The 24,654-nt window shown below is 36.8% G+C and overlaps 3 protein-coding genes, 1 long non-coding RNA gene and 1 other non-coding gene across 7 annotated transcripts; 1 reads left to right on the forward strand and 4 right to left on the reverse strand.

Annotated features, from left to right (window-relative positions):
- Positions 1-131: 131 nt before the first annotated feature.
- On the forward strand, positions 132-5,393 carry EMB3108 (DEA(D/H)-box RNA helicase family protein). Its single transcript, XM_089609794.1, has 8 exons — positions 132-606; positions 1,377-1,676; positions 2,245-2,358; positions 2,440-2,897; positions 3,387-3,702; positions 4,016-4,168; positions 4,850-4,901; positions 5,030-5,393. The coding sequence occupies exons 1-8, from the start codon at positions 283-285 to the stop codon at positions 5,071-5,073; spliced, it is 1,761 nt and encodes a 586-aa protein (XP_089465920.1). The 5' UTR covers positions 132-282; the 3' UTR covers positions 5,074-5,393.
- Positions 5,394-5,681: 288 nt separating this feature from the next.
- Positions 5,682-5,754, reverse strand: TRNAR-ACG (transfer RNA arginine (anticodon ACG)). The gene has a single exon. It is a non-coding gene; the product is annotated as a tRNA-Arg (tRNA).
- Positions 5,755-6,811: 1,057 nt separating this feature from the next.
- On the reverse strand, positions 6,812-7,833 carry LOC149403406 (uncharacterized). The gene is made up of 2 exons (XR_016296035.1): positions 7,568-7,833; positions 6,812-7,111 (listed from the first exon to the last, which is right to left on the reverse strand). It is a non-coding gene; the product is annotated as an uncharacterized LOC149403406 (long non-coding RNA).
- Positions 7,834-13,483: 5,650 nt separating this feature from the next.
- LOC149403407 (snakin-2-like) lies at positions 13,484-14,543 on the reverse strand. Its single transcript, XM_089609316.1, has 4 exons — positions 14,394-14,543; positions 14,203-14,244; positions 14,011-14,053; positions 13,484-13,911 (listed from the first exon to the last, which is right to left on the reverse strand). Exons 1-4 carry the CDS (start codon positions 14,508-14,510, stop codon positions 13,727-13,729), a joined length of 387 nt encoding a protein of 128 aa, XP_089465442.1. The 5' UTR covers positions 14,511-14,543; the 3' UTR covers positions 13,484-13,726.
- Positions 14,544-15,444: 901 nt separating this feature from the next.
- EMB2004 (RNI-like superfamily protein) lies at positions 15,445-20,281 on the reverse strand. Of its 3 annotated transcripts, XM_089609314.1 has the most exons (18): positions 20,145-20,277; positions 19,849-20,074; positions 18,894-19,106; positions 18,564-18,622; positions 18,314-18,451; positions 18,065-18,139; positions 17,864-17,947; positions 17,699-17,760; positions 17,494-17,563; positions 17,324-17,399; positions 17,114-17,244; positions 16,759-16,818; positions 16,572-16,646; positions 16,343-16,447; positions 16,173-16,268; positions 16,003-16,083; positions 15,819-15,920; positions 15,445-15,740 (listed from the first exon to the last, which is right to left on the reverse strand). In XM_089609314.1, exons 1-18 carry the CDS (start codon positions 20,184-20,186, stop codon positions 15,672-15,674), a joined length of 1,764 nt encoding a protein of 587 aa, XP_089465440.1. In that variant the 5' UTR covers positions 20,187-20,277; the 3' UTR covers positions 15,445-15,671. The 3 variants fall into 3 exon arrangements, 2 of the variants coding, with proteins under 2 accessions (XP_089465440.1, XP_089465441.1); XM_089609315.1 differs by lacking the exon at positions 20,145-20,277 and having other exon boundaries at positions 18,894-19,113; positions 19,849-19,979; XR_016296089.1 differs by lacking the exon at positions 15,445-15,740 and having other exon boundaries at positions 15,881-15,920; positions 16,149-16,268; positions 20,145-20,281.
- Positions 20,282-24,654: the final 4,373 nt, after the last annotated feature.

Here is a 24,654-nt window from a genome sequence, read left to right on the forward strand (position 1 = left end):
AATACTTATATCAATTTAGCAAGGAAGTAGACAAATATTTTTCTAAAAAAAAAGGAAAAAAAAACACGAACTAAATCCGACGGATGAGATAAGAGAGCAAAGAAGAGAAATGAAAATCCAACGGATGTAAAAAAATGTTAATTTATTTCTCTTCATCGGCTAAACCTTACCTTTCTATCCAACATCGGGTTTTGTTTTTATCAGTTCATTCATGGCGTTAAACCCTTAAACCCTAATTTCTTGCTCTCAAGAAAGAAAAAAAACTAAATTCCGAACGAGAAAATGATTCTGTATCGACCAAGCACAGTTCTACAGTTCTGCAAGTTATCGCCTTCATCATCATCACCGTCGTCGAAATTCCTCTTCCAATTACGACACTCTCACTCGTGTCTCTCTGGTTCGAGATCGCCGTACTCTTCATCTTCTTCGATTCCGGTTCGCTGGCTATTTCTCAGCAAACAGCGAAACGAGCACACCAGGGCGTTCAGTTCAGGGGGCGATACATTTTTTACGGAGGAGAGTGTTTCGTGGACCACGCTTGGCGTGTCCGACAAGGTTTCGAGAGCTCTTTTCAATGCCGGTCTAGGTCAACCGTCTCTTGTTCAGGTTCTTTGTCTTTCCGTTTCTGTGAATTTTCTGCGAATTTTCTGCTATGCAGACCAACTGTTTGATATATGGTCTCGCTTAGAAATGTTCGTGTTGAAAACAAAACTATAGTCTCTCTAAGCGACGTCGTCAAGGTAAAGGTAAAGGTAAAGCTAGTATAGCCATTCACAGTGAATAACTTCATGATCAGATATTATGCTCACTAACTGTTTGATGTATAGACTCGCTTAGACATTTCGTGTTCAAAATAAATCTATAGTCTCTACGACGACTAGGGATCAGATATTAAGTGAAGTTGTAAAGCTAGTTATAGCCATTTACAGTGAATAATGAATAGAATTGATATACATGATCAGATATTATGTCCACCAACTGTTTTATACATAGATTCCCATAAAAATGTTCGCGCTGAAACTAAATCTACAGTCTCTACGGCCACAAATAATCACATATTAAATGAAGCTAGTATTACCGTTTACAATGAGTAATGAATAGATATAAACGCTAAAATATCATGCCACCAACTGTTTGATGTTTCTGTAAAATAAAATGTTGATGTCGACTCGCATAGGAATGTTCGTTTGGAAAATAAAGCTTTAATTTTTATGAAAATAAAGCTGTAATCTTTATGACCTTTAATGTTTATAAAGCTGTAGTCTTTACGATGAATACATAACGGATAGATATAATGTTACCTAGCAGAAAATTTATAAACAGTCAAGGTGTGGCTTTTAAGGGGTTGAAGAAATAATTTTTTTTGGTGGTGTCAGGCTTCTTGTATCCCGGCTATACTATCGGGAAAAGACGTGGTTGTTGCTGCAGAAACCGGGAGCGGAAAAACACATGGATATATTGTTCCTCTGATTAATAGGCTTTGCGATGCAAGAGATGATTTGGAGAACGCTGAATCGGATCAAGGAGGGTCTTCTTCTTCTTCTTCGAGGCGCAAACTCTCTCTCGTTCTCTGCCCGAATGTGACTTTGTGCGAGCAAGTGGTACGCATGGCCAATGGCCTTTGCGGTGAAGATGGCCAGCCACTTCTAGCGGTCTCGGCTGTCTGTGGACGACAGGTACTTAATCTTTTATTTTTTTTTTATATTTTTTTTAATATGTAATGCGCTTTGTGCTTTGAATAAACTGTCTAGAAGAGCCCCTTGAATTATATACAAAAAAATCGTTCAAAATGGACGTTAGAAGTTATGAATCGTATTGGTTTAGTCCCTCTTTTTTTATTTTTAACCAAAATCACATTAGATAAGGGCCATAGTTAATAATTTATTTTCAGGACTGTGCTTTGAATTAACTGTTGATTTACCCCCTGAATTATGGTGGTTGTGTCACTTTGCATACTAATTTAAAAAAACGTTCAAAATGGTCCTTTTAAGTTACTAATCCTATCATTTTAGTCATTTAGCTAAATTTCATTGTCATATATTAAATGTGGGTGAGTGAACGCATTAGCTGTTTTGCAAAAGCAACTAGCTTTGGCCATTTTAACAGATACGGTTTACAACATTTAGAGATCCATTTTGAAATCAGGGGATAGACCGATACAACCACAATTTTGGCGAATTGACAATTTTTTGTAGTCTATGAAAAGTCTCATTTTTTTTTCTTCGTTTTTTTTTTTAATCTTAGGGTTGGCCGGTCACTAGGCCCGATATAATCGTGACGACACCCGCCGCGCTTCTGAACAACATCGAACCAAACGACCATCGGCGAATGGGATTCTTGCGCGGCGTGAAATATGTCGTAAGTCCCGATCCTGTGAACTCGTATAATCATCTATTACTAACCAATGAGTAGAAGTTAACAAAGTAATCAAAATTTCAGGTGTTCGACGAAGCCGACATGCTTCTCTCCGGCGGGTTTGAGAATAAAGTCATCCGTCTCATACACATGCTTCGATTCGACGAGAAGCAATTGTCGAGGTCTAAAGCCTCGTCCCCCGAATCACCGACGAATACAGAACCCGAAGCTGAAGCTTTAGAAGAATACACCGTGGTGGACGGAGATGTTTCGGAGCACTTTGCCGAGTCCGACGTTGAGGAAAGCTTCGAGGGGGCTTCCGATGATGAGGAAGACGAGCCGCCGGAGGTCGGGGCGGAGGCCGGGAAGAGAACGAGCGATTGGAGGCGATCGAGGAAGATTTACGAGCGGAGCAAACAGTACATTTTTATCGCTGCGACGCTTCCTCTCAACGGGAAGAGAACCGCGGGGCAAGTGTTGAAGAAGATGTTTCCGGATGCCAATTGGGTTAGCGGGAACTATTTGCATCGTCACAATCCCAGGTGAGTTTGATAGGACAACTCGAGAGGTTAATTAGTTTCTCCGATTAGACTAGGGGATCAAAAAATCAATTTGAGCTATACTTTTTCATGAACCTGTAACACTTAACATTATGAATAGTTATTTAGGTTATTTAATTATGTTTAGATTGATATGCTATGTCTTGTTATTTATTTGTGTTATTTGGATTACTTTAATTAGGGTTAAGGTTTGAGTAATTAGACCCATTACGTTGTAATCTTTGGTCTATTCAAGAGACCTTGACTCAACGGGAAAGATAGCCAATAATCAATCACAAAAAAAGCTTAGTTTCTCTCAAAAGAGAGGAGATTAAGCGCTGTGAAAGATTGGAGAAATCCCGGGTCATAATAGAACCCTGATGAATCACCCTAATGATCTATTTATACTAGAAACAAATAATAGTAAAAAAAAAAAAAAAAAAAAAACTAATCTACCCTCCATGGTCTTACCCTTTTTTTTTTGTTCCAAAGGTTAAAGCAGAGCTGGATCGAAGTTTCGATCGACAATCAAGTGGGCGAACTAATAAAAGCGGTCAAACAAAGCTCCGGGTTGAAGTCGGGGGATTCAATCCGGACCATAGTGTTTGCGAACACAGTTGAGGCCGTGGAAGCTGTGGTGAAGATCTTGCGCAACGCCAACATCAAATGTTACGTTTACCACAAAGAATGCACATTGGAAGAGCGTGCTGAGACGCTGAATTCTTTCCAAAAGAACGGAGGCGTTCTCGTGTGCACCGACGCTGCTTCTCGAGGGGTTGATATTTCTAATATCTCGCATGTCATTCAGGTCAGCCTTACTTCTTGTCAGCTCGGTGTAAATCAGTGATTGAAATTCCGGATAAAATTTTCAGTGATGCCGTTTTCTGCCGCTCCTTATGTATTTTGCCGATTTTTAGGTAGCTTGATATTTTAAATAACACAATTTTTGTAAAAAACTGGCCAAGTATCGAGAATTCTGGCTGAATTTACGTTGGCATTTTAATCCTAGGTCTAAATTCATGTTTTCCGATATAAATTGAAAATGCAAATACACACAAATTATGAAACCAAGATTAAGCCCTCTGAGCTAATTGATTTTTTGAGGGTCTTTGTGTATGCAGGCAGATTTTGCCACGTCAGCGGTTGACTTTTTACACAGAGTTGGTCGCACGGGGAGAGCTGGTCAATACGGACTCGTGACAAGCTTCTACACACATTCCAACAGAGATTTGGTCGCCGCAGTTCGTCGGGCAGCAGAGCTCGGGGAGTCTGTGGTAATTTCCAATCTCGTGAATTCGATGCACTTTCTGTTTTCCACCGATTAGAGACGTGATTGCGTTAATAATTAGCAGATAGTTCAAGGAATTAATATAAAATAACTAGAAGCTGTATTAGACTATATATATAGGGGATATCATTATAGAAACAAGCATTGAGCATTTGTTTGAATTGGGGTTGTATTAGGATAGCCACATATCCAAATTCACAAATCTGATTAAAAAGTTTTTTTTTTATTTTTAGAAAGTAAAAAAAAAATCTGATTACCAAACTCTCGACATCGTTTTTTTATCCTAATTTTTCAGAACTGTTTCCCTTATCTTACTCATTTTGCATGTCTCTATATATATAAAATTGTATAAAATACAAAATAAGTGGGTATTCTAGAAGACCCGAGCTCTCTCCGAAGAGAAGAGTCTCGCACAAAACTATTTCATTATCTCCCGCTGTTAAACACATGCTGATCTCTATTTTAAAGCCATTGCTCAAGATCTTAAACATCTCTTTAGTTAATGATGGTAATGTATCTGTATACATAACACGAGTTAAAACAAGATATTGAATTATTCATATTTCTCTCTCGGTGCGAGGACCATTTATGGTAGACTCTAGGCTCAAAAGACACCTTCATTGTTTTTTTTTTTCCGACTAAAATTTGTTCTTCTTTTGGCTCGCAGGAGACGGCATTTAGCAGGAAAAGGGGATTCCGCAATAAGATTAAGAAAAGAGGTGAAGAAAATAAATTAAAGCCATTTGAACTCTTGAATTTTCAATTGAATTCAGTGTAATAATCAGATTGGCTTCAACCATCGTAGACGATACTCTGAGATTGACATTTTTTTTCTTCAAATTTTCAGGCAACGCGATGAGGATTAAATCTACCGCCCCGGCGGCTGCCTGAAGAGAGTTTGATTGTCGAAATGATATTTGTGGAATTTTACATGTAAAAGAGCCGCGAATCTGTGCTCACATAGCTTTGACTAAATGGCCAAAGAAAGACTCTAAGAGAGTCTTGCCAAAGTGTTTATCTTCTGGTTTTTTTGAGTCACCTATGTAATTGTCACACTATTAGTTGATGACTATTAAAAAAAAATTCTATATTGTTTTTGTTACCTTTTGTTTTGCATAATGAGTATTAGAGGCACATAATCTCTCAATTTTGTAGCTTGAACTTGACAGAAATCGTCTTTAAATTTTTACGGGGAATTCGTCTTTAAATTTTGTATTTTGTTCAAAATTGTTCAAAATATCTTAAATGTAATTAGGGATTATGTCTCTTGGTTTTCTCCAAGAGAGTGAAGAGTGAAAAGAGACTTTGGGTCATTATTTTATTTTTTACCTTGGTAGAAGTGGTCAAGTTCCGTTTTTGAAATTTGATATCCGTGTTCTATTTGGAGTAATTGGCAAAAAAATATATATAAGGCTATATCCGGAAATAAATGGTCAGGGGGTCATTGGAAACAATTAAATGCTAATAAAAAATAAATCATATAAAAGATTCATAAAAAACGACTCCGCTGGGGATCGAACCCAGAGTCTCTGGTTTCGTAGACCAGCGCCTTATCCATTGGGCCACGGAGTCCTTGTGATATAATCTGCGATAGAAATATATTTAATAAACTTATAACTGGGGTTGTATATGTTAATATCGCTTTTCAATTATTATGACCTTCTAATTACTGTTGTTTTTCATTAATTCTGTCGTTTGATGGTATTGTCGTTTAAACTATGCTGTCGTTTGATTATATTGTCGTTTGGAGTTATGCTGTCGTTTCATTATATTGTCGTTTGGAATTACAGTGTCGTTTCATTATACTGTCGTTCCAAATTATATTCTCGATTGATTATGCTACTGTTCCAATTATATTGTCGTTTCCAATCATACTGTCGTTTCCAATCCTATTGTCGTTTTTAATCCAATTAACCTGTCGTTTATAAAATTATATGGTCGTTTCTTAACTATATTGCTGTTTCCAATAAAGCTGTCGTTTTCAAATTATATAGTCATTTCCAATCATGCTGTCATTTTCAAATTATATTTTCGTTTCTCTTGTTTAATTAATGTCATTTACAATGACGATGGAATAACTAAACTTCCCTTTAATATGTATGCAATTATTTCTCTTCTGAACTGTTGTGTACGTGCTGTTGAGGTTTTTCTTGTTCAATGTCGTCTTTCTTGTTCAATGTCGTTTTTTTCATGATTTGGTAGTGATGAAGATTATGATGAAACGACAGAGTGTTGAAGGAGAACAGAGCAGCTGGGATTCTTGAAAACCATGAGGAAGGAGAGAAATACACTAAACACAGTCCGAAGACTATGGGATCTTGAATTTGAAGACACTATTCTTCCATATATAATGTTATCATAATCAGAGAGATATTTTACCAAGAAAGATTGATTCTTTTAAATAAGAGAGTTTAGAATTGGTACATTCACATATGCCTTTTAATATGGTTTCTCTCTATGGTGGTTTTAATTTATTTCCAACTTTCTTGGTACTCTTCTACTCTGAAACTTTGGATTCTCCTTGGATTTTGACACAATCTGGGGAATAATTCGATTTTTTTTTTTTTTAATTTTTTTTTTCGTATTTATCTCAGTTTGTTTGGTTCGTGAAGAATAAAATGAAGCTAAATATAATCAAACAATAATATATCCAAACTTATGTCTCAACCGAATGGAGAGTAAAAGCCAGCCCAGCTAGCCTGTACGGGATATCCGTGTCAGCCGTGCTCTGATTCGTTGAAGACTGCGACGAAAAAATCCGAATCAGAATCGACAAAAAGTACCGAAACAATGAAACTTGTTCTTTTTTTTTTTAGCCGACCCGGTTGAGGATTCCGCTAGATGTGATCATGCCTTTGAAGATCTCGCCGGACTGGTCAGGAGGTCTTGGTACCGACCCGACTGAGTGATCTGGACCGTCCTTCATGACCTACAAAAAAAAACACAAAAAAGACTGAAAATTAATATAGACCTTAAGGTTGGTTTAGAGTTCTCTTTTGTCTAATTTAAAAAAATGGGGCTAATCTGGCTAAATAGCCCATTGAAATGCATTTACAAAATAGCTAAAGTTTGTGTGAAGTTAATAACATAGCTAAAAAAAAATTAGTTTTTGAAAGTGGTAAATTGCTTTGCTTATCCTAAAATTTATTGACGTTGTTGTAAAAAAAAAAAAAAAAAATGGATGACGTAACTTGACTAATTTGCTAAAAAAAACTTACACAGCTTTGGTTATTTTGCTCATTTCAATTAGTTTCTTTCAAATAGCTATTTACTTGGAAATAATAATAACCGTTTTCTTTGGGGAAATTTTTTGTTACAAGTACAACTAATCTTAAAAAACAGGGCTAAAAAGAGACTTGGACAACAAGGCAAGTAAAAAACTCACCAAAACAAGATCAGCAGCTTCTCAGCCAAGTGTTTCAATAGACAATTCGGCAACCAAAAAAACATTCATTAGCCACACTTTTAAAAAATTATTAAAGTCCTAACTAGATTGCTTGCGTCCCAAGCAGACTTTGCTTTCTTAACCTTGATCGCCACATCACTGCACGAATTCGAATTATCAGAATCTGATCGCTCCGTGGCCTCGTCGTTGTAATCGTCTCGGACGAATCTGTCGAGGGAGACTTTTTTTCTGGGCGATCCATGGAGACAAGCTCGGGTAGATTGTAAATCGGATAGCAGAGAAGTAGTACAATTTTGGGCTCGGGTGGAAATATATGTTTAAGTGATGTAGGAAACTTTAGCCCTCAAGATCCTCTCAAACTTATCGAACTTGTGAATCACCAACGCACACAAACAAAGAAATCAACAAAGAAAAGTAAAGAGAGACACAGAGTTTACCGAGGTTCAGATCCAAACCAAAACTATGGCTTGAACCCTAATCCTCGTTGAGCTCCAACCGGAAAAGCTCGTGTACTAGTCTTTGGATCGATCACACCACTTCACAGATCACTTTCTCCTCTCAAGGTTCACACACACACTCAGAGTATCTCAGAATCAATTACACAGTTCACACAAGGAACTCACGATCAAGACGATCGAACCAGACTCACAAAATCACTCAGAGAAGAACAAGATGAGAGAATCGCACAAGGTCAACAAACCCTAGCGACGAGTACAAAATGACAGAATGAGAATCGACTGAATAGAAATGAAGAGTCTTCAGTCCTTTTGTATCCCTTAGCAGAAGTGATGCTGACCGTTGGATTAGACGAGTATCCAGCGGTGGCAGTCGAGTCATGGTCAAATACACCAGGACTTAACGATTCAAGTCCAGTGTCGTTTTACCTCAACAAACGACGCCTCCAAGCTGTTACCTCGCCTAATGGGCTTGGGCTTCGACACAAACTGTTGGGCTTCAAACCAACAATCTCCACCTTGAAGTCCAACCACCCTGTGAGTCGATCTTCAGTTTAGTACACGGCTTCTTCAACGGTTTTCATCACTCGGTACCTGCAACAAAAAATTATTCAACAAACAATAAGTCCAAGCAGTGCTTAAACTTAGAGTTAGTAACAATTTTAGTTCCCATATCAGCAGGATTCTCCTCAGTATCAATTTTCAGTAACTTAACAACATCAGTAGCAATCAAGTCCCTGATGAAATGGAACTTGACATCCACATGTTTAGTTCTTTCATGATACACATGATTTTTGCTCAAGTGTATAGCTGACTGACTATCAGAATACACTATAGCATTTTTCTCAATCAATTGAGCCTCTTTCAACAGGCCCTGCAACCATACAGCTTCCTTAAAAGCATCACAAATGGCAATGTATTCTGACTCAGTGGTTGACAGAGCAACCAGGGATTGCAAGTTGGATTTCCAGGAAATGCAATTCCTGCCTAAAGTAAAACAGAAAGCAGTTGTTGATTTCCTAGAATCCCTGTCACCTGCATAGTCAGCATCTACATAACCAATTAGCTCATAAGGTCCAATTCTCTTACAATAGCATAGCCCAACATCAATGGTGCTGCTGACATAGGCTATTACCCATTTCAGCGCTTGCCAATGTTCAAAACCTGGATTAGACATAAAACGACTCAACAAAGATATAGCAAAAGACAGGTCAGGTCTCGTGCTAATCATTGCATACATGAGAGAACCAATGGCATTAGCATAGGGAACACTTTCCATTTTGAGAATATCAGCTCTAGATATAGGGCACTGAGCTTTACTCAAAATGAAATGTGATGCAAGAGGTACAGCAACTTGCTTACAGTTCAAGCTACCAAACTTAGATACCACCTTTTCTAAGTATTGCTTCTGATGAACTTTAAGCCAGAAGTCTTTCCTTTTTCTTTCAATCATCATACCAAGAATCTTCCTGGCTTGACCCAGGTCCTTCATATCAAACACAGAATTCAGCTCTTTCTTCAACCTGTTAATTTTCTCAACAGACTTACTTATAATCAACATGTCATCAACATATAATAAAATATAAACAGGATTATCAGATAAGGATGAGAAATAGAAACAGCTATCATAGCTGCTCCGGGTGAAGCCAATACTCAGCACAAAGGAATCAAACTTCTTATACCATTGCCTAGGACTTTGTTTGAGTCCATACAACGATTTTTTCAATAAGCACACATGATCAGGATGAGATTTATCAACAAAACCCTCAGGTTGTCTCATATAAATCTCTTCTTCCAAATCACCATGTAAGAATGCAGTTTTCACATCTAACTGCTCAAGTTCAAGATCCATGTTAGCCACCAAGGACAGCATGATCCTTATGGTTTTGAACTTTACCACAGGAGAAAAGATTTCAGTGAAATCTATCCCTTCTCTCTGAGTATAGCCCTTTGCAACCAACCTGGCTTTAAATCTAGGAGGATCAGTGTCAGTGAGACCCTCCTTGATTTTGAACAGCCATCTGCACTCCACCAGTTTCTGGGCTTTAGGTTTTTCAACCAGAACCCAGGTTTTATTAACCATAAGGGAATTCATCTCTTCAACCATTGCATGATGCCACTTGTCTTTCTGCTCAGATGTGATAGCATCAATATAACTGTCAGGCTCAGAACCCTGTATTTCAAGAGAGGCTACTAAGGCAGTAAAGACAAGGTCAGCATAGGAGTATCTGGTTGGTGGTCTTATGTCCCTTCTAGCCCTATCTCTGGTCAGCTGATAGGTTTCAAGTTCTTCTTGAGTTGATGTGTCAAGTCGCTCCACCTGATCAGTGTGCTCAGCTAGATCAACTGGCTCCTGTTCAGGGGCATCATTGTCATCATCAGCCTCAAGGGGTTCAGGTACAAGGTCAGGCTCATCTCTCTGGTTTTCAGGGTCATTTGGCTCCACCTCGACAGGTGCAACAACAGGTTCAGGTTCACTAACAGGCTCAGAGGGGTCAATCACATGGGTATTAGTCTTACATGGGAAAGTGCTCTCATCAAACACAACATCTCTGCTGATTATGATTTTAACACCACGTGAGCTCATTTCCCAAAGCCTATACCCTTTTGTCCCACTCTGTTGTTGGTAACCTAGAAAGACACACTTAAGGGATCTGGGATCTAGTTTACCCTCCCTGTTATGAGCATAGGCAGCACACCCAAAAATCCTAAGGTGGTCCATCTGAGGCTTTCTACCACTCGACACTTCTATGGGACATTTCAGGTTCAGATTTCTGTTTGGGCTCCTATTGATAAGATAGGTTGCTGTGGCTAAGGCTTCTCCCCAGAAGGATTTGTTCAGGCCAGAGGTAAACAAAAGGCTTCTAACTCTTTCTAACAGGGTCCTGTTCATCCTCTCAGCAACACCGTTTTGCTGAGGGGTTGACCTGACAATTTTATGCCTTAGGATGCCATTATCAGAGCAGAAAGAATCAAATTCAGTATTGCAGAATTCTAAACCATTGTCAGTTCTCAATACTTTCAGAGTCTTGTTGGATTGATTCTCTTCGAGGGTTTTCCAATCCTTAAACTTAAGAAAAACTTCATCTTTTGTTTTCAAAAGGAAAGTCCAAACCCTTCTAGAGTAATCATCAACAATGCTGAGAAAGTATTTGTTCCCACCATGAGTCTCATGTGACTCAGGGCCCCACAAGTCAGCATGGGCATACTCAAGAATGCCCTTGGACAAGTGAGTGCCCTTTGGAAACTTTTGCCTGTGTTGTTTTGCAAGTACACAAGGCTCACAGAAAGGTAAATCAGAGAGGGTGATCTTACCTAACAAACCTTGATTGCATAAGGCAGAGAGTCCCTTTTGGCTCATGTGTCCAAGCCCCAAATGCCATTTTTGAGTATCTGCAGGGTTAGTCTCAATAACAGCAGCAATATTTTTTACACAAGCACAAGCAGATCCATCCAAGATATACAAGCCAGAAACCTTAGTACTAGGGAGAACAAGTTTATTATTCTTGTACACGTTCAAGAAACCATTTTTAGCAGCATAATTACAACCACAGTCATCCAAGACACCAAGAGAAATTAGATTTCTCTTGAGCCCTGGAATGAACCGAACCTTTGTGAGGGTTACAACTTGTCCATTGGCTATTTTGAAGTCAATAGATCCCATGCCTTTGACATCACAGGCATTGTTATTACCCATATAAACCAGTTCATTTGAGACCTCACAGAAATCACGAAAAAATTCTCTGTTGGGACTCATATGAAAAGTGCAGCCAGTATCAAGAATCCATTGGTCAACCTTGGACTTATCAGTCACATTTAAGACCTCAGAGGATTCTTGTACTGTCTTAAGCGGTAGTAGCTACATTGGTTTCGAGATTACCTGTGGTCTTGTTCTTTTCCAGCCATTTGAAGCAGTCCTTCCTTAAATGTCCAACCTTACCACAGTGATAGCACTTTCTTGTTTCACCTTGGGATTTGCCATCTTTGCCTTTTCCTTTCTTTCCCTTACTGTCAGCATTTCCTGTCTTATTCTTAACAAACAGGTTAGACCCAGATTTGTTCTTATGATTCTTGAGTTCCATCTCACGAGTTTTGAGAGCAGAACAGAAGAGATCATAAGAAGGTACAGTGCCAGTATATTGAAAAGCATCTTTCACAACTTGATAGTTGTCAGGAATTGAGTTCATAAGAATCATAACAACACTGGTGTCATCCAACTCATGATCAGTTCCTCTAAGCAACAGTGTGCGCTTGAGGAACTCATCTAGGTTATCATCGACAGACTTGGAAGAGTCCATCTTATACGAGAAAAGAGAGGCCTTCAGGTAAGCAAGATTCGGGGTAGATTGGTTAGAGTATAGGGTTTCGAGTTTACCCCAAAGCAGCAGCGGAGTCTTACAACCATATACCTTCCGAATAACGTTGTCGGAGAGATTGAGGATGAGTAGGTTGAAGGCCTCCTCATCTATTTCCGACTTCCTTTTCTTGTGATCCTCGGACCACAGCTCTTCTTTCGGTTCCAAGGCAATGAGCACCTTGTGGTGCGATAGCAGGGCACGAATCTTGGTGCTCCAAACCCCGAAGTCAGACTTGCCGTCATAGGCAGTGACTTCAACGCGGCCAACTCCCATCATTTCCTGTCAAGAAAACAAGAACGTGTGCGAGTATCAAGAAATTCAAGATAATTTGAAAAGATTCTTAAACAGCCCTAAAACACAGAAAAATAGGGTTAAGGCAAGGATCGAGAAACAACACAGAAAAGAAAGCCTGTCACGAAGAAGGCTCTGATACCACTGTAGGAAACTTTAGCCCTCAAGATCCTCTCAAACTTATCGAACTTGTGAATCACCAACGCACACAAACAAAGAAATCAACAAAGAAAAGTAAAGAGACACACAGAGTTTACCGAGGTTCAGATCCAAACCAAAACTATGGCTTGAACCCTAATCCTCGTTGAGCTCCAACCGGAAAAGCTCGTGTACTAGTCTTTGGATCGATCACACCACTTCACAGATCACTTTCTCCTCTCAAGGTTCACACACACACTCAGAGTATCTCAGAATCAATTACACAGTTCACACAAGGAACTCACGATCAAGACGATCGAACCAGACTCACAAAATCACTCAGAGAAGAACAAGATGAGAGAATCGCACAAGGTCAACAAACCCTAGCGACGAGTACAAAATGACAGAATGAGAATCGACTGAATAGAAATGAAGAGTCTTCAGTCCTTTTGTATCCCTTAGCAGAAGTGATGCTGACCGTTGGATTAGACGAGTATCCAGCGGTGGCAGTCGAGTCATGGTCAAATGCACCAGGACTTAACGATTCAAGTCCAGTGTCGTTTTACCTCAACAAACGACGCCTCCAAGCTGTTACCTCGCCTAATGGGCTTGGGCTTCGACACAAACTGTTGGGCTTCAAACCAACAAGTGAGAATAAACCTAACTTAGTAAACAATAGAGATACTCTTCACAAAATCAAAATTTGTAAACTGCTTTCTTTATTTCTTTTCTTTCTTGTAGTACAAGAAATCCTCTCCAACTTGTACATATCATATAATACATTGTATGTACAATTATTATAACAAAATTATACATACCACTAGTTCTATTATAAATTATGATCATGAGGAGTACGCTTATTTATTAATTATCATTTATTGGAATGAGTAATATTTTTAAGGACACTTGCGGCGTTGGCCGTGAGTGGTCATATCGGTGTAACACTTTCCGCACACGTGTTGGTTTCCGGAGGTGCCAGGTGGCACGCATTTGCATCTCCAGCAACACGTGCCACACGCACGTTTGCACAGATTTGGTCTCGAGTGTAAGCTACACCTTACGTCGCAGAGTCTAGTACAATCTGCACATCATTGTTAAATAAATATAAATAAATAATTACCAATATTTTAATAATTTGGACCTAAAATATTATTAGATTTTTAAGTGGAGAAAGAAATACCCAAATATGGTAAGAGCCTTCTGTTAGGTCCTTCCACAATCGCCTGTGTATATAAGTAGGATTGTTATCGTTTTTATTTTTTATATATATATTTGTAAATAAATTATTATGAAAACGAAAAAAAAAAACATAATGTGCAGATATCAAGACTAATTTTTAGTTTTTTTTTTGTGGGTATAAATCTAAGAAAACCTGGTCAGTCTTTTGGCCTTCAAGCATAGCTTCGGATGAAACCTACATGCACAATATATGAATTTTACGTGATGATTAAACACGTGTAAACTTTTTTATTCTATATAAGATACAAATTATACAATAAAATCGTTACATACGGACTTTTCATTATAATAGTACGAATATGAAAGAAAAGAAAAAAAAAAAACCTGTGATGCGAAGAACAAGAACACAGCCAGCAGAAGAAGCAAACGAGAAGCCATATCTGTAGTAGAGAGAGAGAGAGAGAGAGTACTGAACAAGTGTCTTTTGTACGTGCTTGTCATCTATTTATATAGCCGTTTGGCTAGCGGTGGAATTTACCCACTGCATGTTTCGGCTTTTTAATAGTTTGGCACTTTGGTCTTCACAATTAATATACAGACACGCGACACTGTCTATACCTTCAATCTGCCACGTATATATATATATATATATATATACACGAGTGTGTGATAATATTATTTGTTTGCAACCACTGGTCTCATCTCAAGTCTCAACGTCATATGGTAATAATACAAAAGCTGAAGCTGTGTATTTTTCACATCTCATCACATCCTAAAATTTACAGATAGGATTTTCTGTGATGCTCGTATAAGAAATTCCATTGTAATAATGAAGCCATGATGAAAATATTATGGGGCTGAGCCGCTGAGGAGAAAAGCAAGAGAGAGAGAGAGTCTACGTAGTACTTCTTGCCCTTATTTCCATTGTATGTATGTATTGTAAATACAAAATGAGCTGTATGTACACTTAGTTAAACCCACTTTAGGAATGCCGAGAAAAAAAAAATATAGAATCCAATCTCATCCTTCTCTTTTTTTTTTTTTTTTTTTTTTTTTTTTTTCTTGTATTGCAAGTATATGTATATAGGCTAAATCTAACCCCATCGTTAAATGCGCTTTTGCCTCAACTATTGTGGCACTTCCAATTGATACGTGTTATCTTGTCCTTAGCTTCAGATTTTTCAAAGTACCACCATTCAACTTGTCTGTTTAAGTTTAACCGTTAATATATTTATTTACACGCCTTGATTCAGATTGACAAGACATAATCTTTGATAACTTTGCCTGAACATCAGTCTTTCCACGTTCATTATAAATTTAGAATAAAATGGGATAGCTTAAAATGTGAAGGTTCTTCTATGCAATCGACAAACACAACGACTTGAAAGTTTCCACATGAAACGGTGAGCTTGACATGCGTTTGGCAATCAGAAAAAAAGAGCCAAGCTATTAAATTATATATAGCTGCCACTCATGGCTAAACTATGCTCTCATTATCAAAATTTTCAATGATTCCTCTTTAAAAAAGAGATTGGTAAGAACCCACAAAAAATTTGACCAAAAGTATCTTGTCCTTACCCAATAATTCCCGGGGAAAATAATAAACCCTAAATAATAACCAGCTATATTATCCACAACTATCTTAAATTACTTGAACCACTTTTAGAAAAATACATTTACTTCCTTTTCGGTCATCTCAAGTACATGGTCTCTTGCGTCCGTCAAAGCACTCTGTAATGTAAAAATTAGTAACAGAATATATATACACACTACGAAATCAGATTACTAATAAAAGTTACAAAAACTAACCTGCCCAAATTTGGTCATCAAGTTCCGCGAAAGGTTCAAAGACGTGATTCTCACATCTTCATTTGCCTTCAACGCCTGAGCAATTGCAAAAGCCCCGTCATCCTGAACATGGAACCGAAATCAAACGAACGCAAAATAATGCCAGCATTGTGGTTAAGATTAAACACGATTTTTTTCTTAGTACCCTTATCTCGTTGAAGCCGAGATCTAGAGAAGTCAAGGCTTCATTGACCACTTTTAAGCTGCGAGCCAGGCAAGTCGCACCCTGAAAATAATTCGTTCGTGTAAGATTTTATGCACAAATTGATCCGTGTGACAAAATGATGAGACCCTTTAGTGAATGCAGTGACAAACTTCGTCTCTTAGCCCATTTCCCCTTAGATCAAGCTCCACTAAGGTACTATTGTATCTCAGCATATCGGCGATGAACTCCGCTCCTTTGGCTCCAATCTGTGACCATTAGTGATTTAGACGAAATGGGAATTTCAATTCTGTTGAGTATATAATATTGAAGAGATAATTACCTGACACCAACCAAGCTTAAGGATATTTATGTTTCCACTGAACTTAAGAACTTCAGCTAGAACTTTAGCTCCTTCTGGTCCAATGGGATTATACCCGAATTCCAACTGTTGGTGTTTGAGAGAGAGAGAGAGAGAGAGAGAGAGAGAGAGAGAGAGAGAGTGAAATCACTTCAAAATGCAATCATAATGATGATGATAATAATAATAATAAAAAGGATGCTTGACATACAGTTGTAACAATAGAATTATCTTTTAAAGCCTGCGCTATTGCGGTGATTCCTGCAACGTGTATGTTATTTCCTGCCTGTAAAATTAAAAACCAATGTTAAATGATATGGATTAGCTGAGGATTGCATACACAACATGAAAACATATCAATAATGCTTAATAAAACAAAAGGCGGGTTGATCTCATACCAGGTCTAAACTTCTTAATGTCCGGTTTTCCTTCAGTGCATTTCCAATCCTTTCTGCCCCCTGAATTTCAATTTTAAGAATTCAAAGATCAGTAAAACAGCGCAGTAACTGAGATATCTGAGGACACCAATTTGAATAATTCACGCCACACCATAGCTACATCGAGCAAACCTCAATTCATATTATTAAGGGGGAAAAAAAAAAACTAAAGGGGACAATGTACATGTAAACAAGTTTAGTTTCTTTTACTATCAGCCAAAAATTAAGAAAATGTTTTGACGGAAATATACGTGCAACAGAATTTGAGTTGGCATTTAGCTAGTTAATGGTATCGAGATATTTAAAATCCAAATACCTCATCACCTATGTCATTCATACTAATGTTCAATGACAATACATTCTTGTTCTTCTTGATATATTCAGCAACATGAAGGGCACCTTTTGCACTGATGGAATTATTTCCGATTTCAAGACGTGTAAGTTTACCTGAAAACACCAGATTGGTAAGAAAAACATTTGCATGAATATTATACCAAAACATACAACTTTGGTAGCATACTACAACCTTTATGTGAACTTAGACCAGATATCAATGCACGTATGCCCTCATCTCCGATCGAGTTCCCATGAACATGAAGCTCCTGAAAAGTATTGCATGAGTACCTTTAATGACTTTATGGTGGCCGGAAGAATTGAAACAAATAAGACAATGCGAACATGGAAGCAAGAAAGTACCTTCAAAGACTTGTTTCCTTCAAGTCCTTTAGCAAAAGCATTAGCCCCCAAGGCACCACCATAATTTCCACTAGAGCAGAACAGTGAAATTATTTTCCCAAAAACAAATATGAAAGAAATAGAGAAAGAAAATGCCTTTACACAGCATTCCAAAAGAGAGGCATGACATAAAATAATCATATTAAAAAGGGAAGCGATGTCTCACTTAAGTTGAATATCTCGAATTATCTTATTCTCGGGAAGGGCTCCAGCTATACTTGTGAATCCCTGCCATAAGTTTGGGTAGAAAAATCGAGATTTTATCAAATTTGGCAGGTTAAGAAAAAACAGCATAATCTAAGAAAATGAAATGTGAAGGGAATTTTCGTACAGCGTAGTCAATCATATTATTATTGAGTTCAAGATAACGCAAAGTTGTATTTCGCTTCAACATGTCTGCAACAGCCATCGCGCCCTGCATGGTAAAAAAAATATCTCAATATTAACGTGACATTGATGAAGGCCTAGTTTCAATCTGCTTAAATGCAAAAAAGCAAGTGTGAATACAGTATAGCTTTTAGCCCGGACAAACCTCATCCCCCAAGTTGGTACTGTTCAACTGAAGCTTTGTAATACCAGTATTGTCAGCCAATATCCGACACAGGCACTGCAAAATAGATCAACCCACTTGATATCAACGTGTAATAGCATGCATATACAAGCAAGCAATGTTCTTATTATCATATAATAATGCTTAACAGCATTTCAGAATATAGGGTAGTGTTAGCTCTTCCTCTCGATTTAAAATTATCGAAGAAACGTGGATTTGAGGTATGTATACCTTTGCTCCATCATCTCCAATAGGATTCCCCGAGAGATCAAGGGTTTTCAACATGATATTTGATTGCAGTATTCCATCGAAAGCTTTTAATCCCTCTGCAGTGATTCCATTCCCAGCTAACCCTACTCCTTCAAGTGTCTGAAACATGAAAAAGTAAGTTTGTTATTCTAATAATATTATCACTGAGCAATTTTTGAGATTTTTTTTTTATTTATTTTTTTTTTTATATATAAATTGGGAAAGCTCCAACCTGATTATATGCGAACCTTTCAGCAAGGAATACTAATCCTTCATCACCAAAACTGCATCCTGCAAGTAGTTTTTTGCCAAGTTAAAAGCTTTTGATGCTTAATTTTGTTTAGTAAGGGAAATAGATTCCACAAGGAAACAGAAACGATTCAAACAACACTAAAAGACTCCTAAGCAACCCAACATTAACTGAGGCACAAAACAAGGCAATTCCCACATGGTATTGAAGGAAGTAAAGTAAAAATATTTGGTCATCAACAATGATGAAATGCTCTCGAGACATGATAAAAACGCAAAATCCCTGTTACCTTTGGCAACCACATTGTCGTACCTGACATGTCAACCACGCTGAATGTCCTCAATTCTCTGGCAAATTCGTTGAGCTTCTCCTTAGACTCTCTGTCAATCTTTGCACCAAGTCCAGAGAGCAGATTTGTACCCGCAGCAAAGGACCATTTCAAACCTTGCGCCGGAGCTTTTTCTTCTGCGTTTGAATCCTTTTGGGACTTCGGCGTAAGGAGTTTCTCCACCACTTTCCACATAACTGTCAGCTGAAGACATAAAATTAGTACAAAAAAACTGAGAAACCCGATAAGAACATATGAGTCTATCCGCATAGCAGACCTAAACCTAGAGCTTAAGAAAACAATACGAGAAGAAAAAAATTGCTTAATGAATGGATATAAATCCTATGCAACGAATGTGTTTTGACTTCTAAACTCTAAATGACTACAAAGGTTAAAATATAAGATATCGCTTTTTTTCATTATATAGCCTCAAACATAAGAAGATAAAGACTAATATGAAAGGAGATCTTATAAATTCCCACCATTTTGGATTTTTTGAAAATTAAGCACGTTCCAGTTAGGTCGGAAATAATTTATGACAGAAAACGATAATAATTTTACACGATCAGAGAAACTATATTCCAGATAAAGAAAAATATAGATTATTCAAGTTTGTATAGTTAACATAACTGTCAAATCAAATATTGCGAGACAAACTTTATGATTATCTCACACATTTCGCTGTTCATTCATTTTCTCATCCACACTCTCAAAATATACGTCAAGATCAGGTTGTTACTACACTAATCCTGACTATGTAGATTTTGCTTGCAACGCAGTATCGTATAACGTGATGGCATATGATCAGATACGATTCGGCTGACCAATGTTCATCGGTAATTCAATAAAAACACAACACACACTCATGCAATTCAATCAAATTCACATTTCCAATAGCTCACGACACCGAAAATACGAAATGTGCCTGAAACGAATTACCGAAAGTGAAGGCGAAGAACAATCCGACCGGCGCAACCACCGAAACAAGTTGCTTCACCGGAGCAGCAGAGAATGGGCTCTCGCTCTGACTCTCTTTATACACTCTCCGCCTCGGACCCGAAGAATCCGAAGCCGAAGCTCTCGCCGCCGAGCTCCGAAGCCTCAAGCATCTCTTTCGCCTCAGCGACAGCGCCGTCGGCAAAAGCGATTCTGACCGAAGCGAGACCTGATTACAGAGAAAACAAAACCGTGTCTTTCTAGGTTTTCGATTCCTAAAAAAACAAAGAGTTCGTTACCTTGGGAAGCGAACACAGGGATATGGCAGAAGTGGAAGCCATGGATTTGTCAGAATCGCATAGAGAAGATGAAGAAAGATAGGGTTATGATTTCGTTCAAGATTTCTTCTCTATTCTTTCTTTTTGACACTGTTTTTCCTATTTTCTTCTTCCGACGAAGTAGAAGAAGTTAGAAGAGTGTTGAGTTGAGTCGCCTAGCGCAAAGTGAGTTCAGTTAAGAGGATCAACGAACAGCTTTGCTTCTCGATTGCCCCGGTGCTTAACTGGGCCGGGTCAAAGCCTGAGTTGGGCCTATATCTGGACCCAAATAAAGATTCAGATGTGTAAAGTTTTGATTTGAAAATGATAAAACTACCGGTTCTAAGACAATAACTCAAAAAATATAGTGGAAAACTCTCAGAATTCAATAAATAATGATTTTAGTTTGGAAACCAAGTTTCATCGAGAACTCGCCACGTGATTTTATCATGCCTCAACACGGGGCATATTTTTATTTATTTATTTTGTCACCTCTCTTGTATAATTTTTTTTTCCTTTTTTATTTATTTTTTACTTCTCTCTTTTATCGCGAATGCCTTAGTTAATATATATATATATATATATATATATATATATATAAAGGTTTTTTTTTATAGACTTTAGGTAATAATCCTTATACACACGCAAGTAGAATTATCAAAATTTAGCAATGTAACACATTATAAGTAAGGATAAATTATAGCGATTCCCCCTGAACTCTGGTCTCGGTAATAAAATGCCCCCTCATTTCGAAATTTTCACAAAAAATTCTCTGAACCCTAGTTTTGTTCGATTTTTGCCTCTTTCGTCAACATTTCTCTGTTACCATCCGTTAAAATTGCACGTTTTAGTCACGTGAGGACTCATACAAGGGAAATTATGTTTTTACCCTCCATTTCAACCTAATAAATATGATATCCTATCAATTAAGAAAATAAAATAATTTAGAAAATCCAATAAATGGTTTCATAATATCAAAACTTTCCCAATTTCAAACCCTAGACCCAAATTATTTTCGTGATTCGTCTGTGGTCTCCTTTTAGATTTGATGAAGACCACAAATGAAATAAATACAGATAAACACAACGAACTCATTCTTGGGTCCATCATCCATGCCTAGAATTAAGATTTGTATCAATATCCAGAATGGCAAGGACCAACCATCGCGGATCACTAATCAGTGTCGATGGCCCAGTCCCTCCATGACCCAAAATATTTTTGCAATTTCGCACCTGAAAAAGAGATGGGCCGGAGGTTCTGATTCAAGCTCGCACAAACCACAGAGATCCGAATCCACCATCCCTCGATGAAGGATCAGCGGACCCATAAATCAAACAATTTCCCTTAAAATTTAACTCTTTGGAAGTTGTTTAATTTTCATATTTTTTATTTTATTTGTTGGTTCATTGTAATTATTTTGTTCCTTATCGAGATTGATTTGTCGAGAAAGAAATTAGTTCGTAGATTGATAGCGGAAATCTGTTGCGGAGTGGTCGGAGTGAGCGATGCCTCATCAACAATGGAGCCGAGCTCGCGAAGCTTGAAGTGCTGCAAGATGGATCAGCTTTTTCACAGTGTGTAATGGCATAGATGACGTGGCGATGCCTCCTTTGATGCCAGATTGTTCGACGAAGAAACGCCAGAAGCCCGAGCTTTGAGCCGCGGCGGTAGAGACAAAATCTAACTGCCCGTCGACCGGCGTATGTTCGTTGTTGTTCGTGCGTGGGTAATTATGAATGAGATTTGGATTCGGCGTGATAAATTAGTCATTCAGGGCATTTCGATTCATGAAGATCTATTCTTCAGGGCGAAAGTGTTTGAGCACTATGCTAGGAGAGAGAGAGAGAGAGAGGAATATTTAATAAATTAATAAACAATATATTTACAAATTATTCAATATATTAGAAATATCGTTATAACCTCAACTAAAGTTTCACGTGTCTAAAACATGTAGATTTGATGGATGGTAACTGAGAAATGTTGACGGAAAAAACAAATATTGAGCAAAATCAGAGTTCAAAGGAGTTTTTTTGTGGAAATTTCGAGACCAAATATTTAAGTGGGAATCGTTGTAATTTATCCTATAACTAATGTCATTGGATATCATAATACGACATGCTCTAGAAAAAATATCTTAGAGATTTTTTTCTCTTTTAATTTTAATATGAGTTATCAGTTATAAAATTATATTAATTATTACTGTTTAATTTTTTAAAGAAAGTTAACTAAATATTTGTTGAATAGGATAACAGACTAGTAGTAGTAACGGTGCAACTAAAACAAAACATAAGATATTTATGCCGTCGAAGAAAAAGTATTTAACTGCATCAAATAAAAAATATTACCTATTTATGCCGTTATTTTCCTATATTATAGTGTGATACAATTCATTCCTTGAATAAATATAGATTTTACTTAAAAAATTGAGGGGCAAAGTCAACAAGCATTATAGCATCTGTTCGTCACAGATAATTTTGGCCGGTTACAACATTTTTTTCCCTCTTCTTGAGCAGATGTTAATCAATTAACAACTTTTTTATTTTTTTATTCTGACGTATATACAAGATGTCTCCATGAAGGACACGCAAACATAACTCGAAAAACATACTGTATTTCTAGGGTTAAAAAAAATAACTTTATGAGAAGATTTGTGAGTGAAAGTCTTTTCTTTTTCCTTTCTAACATACGTATTTCTAGGGTTAAAAAAATAACTTTATGGTTCAATGTAATTTCCCCGTTTAACCTGAAAACAATGTTTTTTTTTTCTTACATTTATTTATTTTGGACTTCGGTTTGGTTTTCATTTTTTTATTATTATTATTGTTTAATTAATTCATTTTAGTTTACATGGAGAATTTTCAATATAGCCTTCAATTCTTTTCTTTCAAATTAGAAAGCCTCCGCTAGCTTCCTCAGCATGCGATTTCATCAGCTAGCAGTTTATTTAAACGACTTTTTTACTTTAAGACTTTAATTAGTTCTTTATATAGTCGTACGTAACTTTTTTTATTTTTTATTTTTTATTTTTTTTATAGAAGCTCAAAACTTTTCAAGGATATTTAAATGCAAGTTAAGTCATATGCTTATTTTCATGGGCATCTCCAACCGAACTATATTTTCATTGAAGTGCAATAGGTTAAATATGCAATCAAATCCATTTTTTGTGCTAAAGTAGTATTTTGGGACGATGATGAACAATACCGCGTTATATATAGTGCGGGAATGTTCATTACAATGATTCTCTACGACCAAATGTTTCACATGAATAAGTAATGAATGTAATTATGTAAATGCATGAACATAAATAAGAGATCATTGGAATATAAACATAATATATTATTTGGTGTAAAAGAAAGCGTAGATGGAGATAGATAGTTGTTTGATTTTACATTTATTGCAAAATATACAAAAGTGAAGAAGAAATGAGATTTCGTGGTTACTACAAAATTGACTGAAAAAATTTATTGGAAAATGACTAATATCTGCCAGTGAAATTGAAAGAAGACTTGGAAAATCAAGTCATCTTTTGAGCCAAAAAAACAAAGTCATCGAGTACACGACTCTGAATATGATATGGGTCCAATTTGTTTGTGGATCACTTGTATTGACGACTCGGATAAATAAATACGCCAATAAATAAACATCATGGAATAATTTGCATCAGAGGCAATTTGACTTTTCCAACGTTGACTGACTTCATTTTATTTTCTTAAACTTAATAAATAAAGTGGCATGTAAAACAACATTAAATACAGCTTCATAAACAAATTAATATGCTAATACTTCTTTCTAACTATTTTAGCACGCGTAAACATATGACGGAAAGCCTATTGAATAAATATTTGGGCTAACGTCGCTTTGTTTAATTTAATGTAATTTTTCTTATCCCATAGATCTAATTTTCTTTTATATTATAAAGCTTTATTGTTATATCTATGATTTGTGTTTCAATATTGAATATATTTAACTTTTTATTTTGTAAATATATCATGTAAATAATGCTCATATTAAAGAGCAAGAAATACAGTTGAAAGAGAGCTAAAACTGAAATATTCACTGCATAGTGTATGATTTCAATTCTCAAACAATCTCATGCCTGCATTTTCATATCACATTAAGATGACGTATCATTTACTATAAAATTAAGAAATAGATTGCGTACAATACAACGATGATACAAAAATGAAAGAAAGATAGTGGAAATATCACATTATCGACTTAAAAAAAGAAAAAAAAAAAAGAAAAAAAAAAAAAGACAACTACAACATCCTTCCGAGTCCATACTTGAAATTTTTCATGATCTCAACTATATTAACTATTTCACTATAACAATTAGCACTATATACATAAAGAAATTAGCACTATATAAACAATAATTTCTTTTATATCAAAAGAAATTATTCTCTTGTTTTATTTAATAAATAACATCCAGCTTGGAAATATAAATTTATAACAACGCAAAACCGTTTCTCCTTATTATTAAGCCTACAAA

Source organism: Urtica dioica, chromosome 3, assembly GCF_054948205.1.
Source record: "Urtica dioica subsp. dioica isolate 48M chromosome 3, U.dioica_male_clone48M_v1_H2, whole genome shotgun sequence".
Lineage (NCBI taxonomy): Eukaryota > Viridiplantae > Streptophyta > Magnoliopsida > Rosales > Urticaceae > Urtica > Urtica dioica.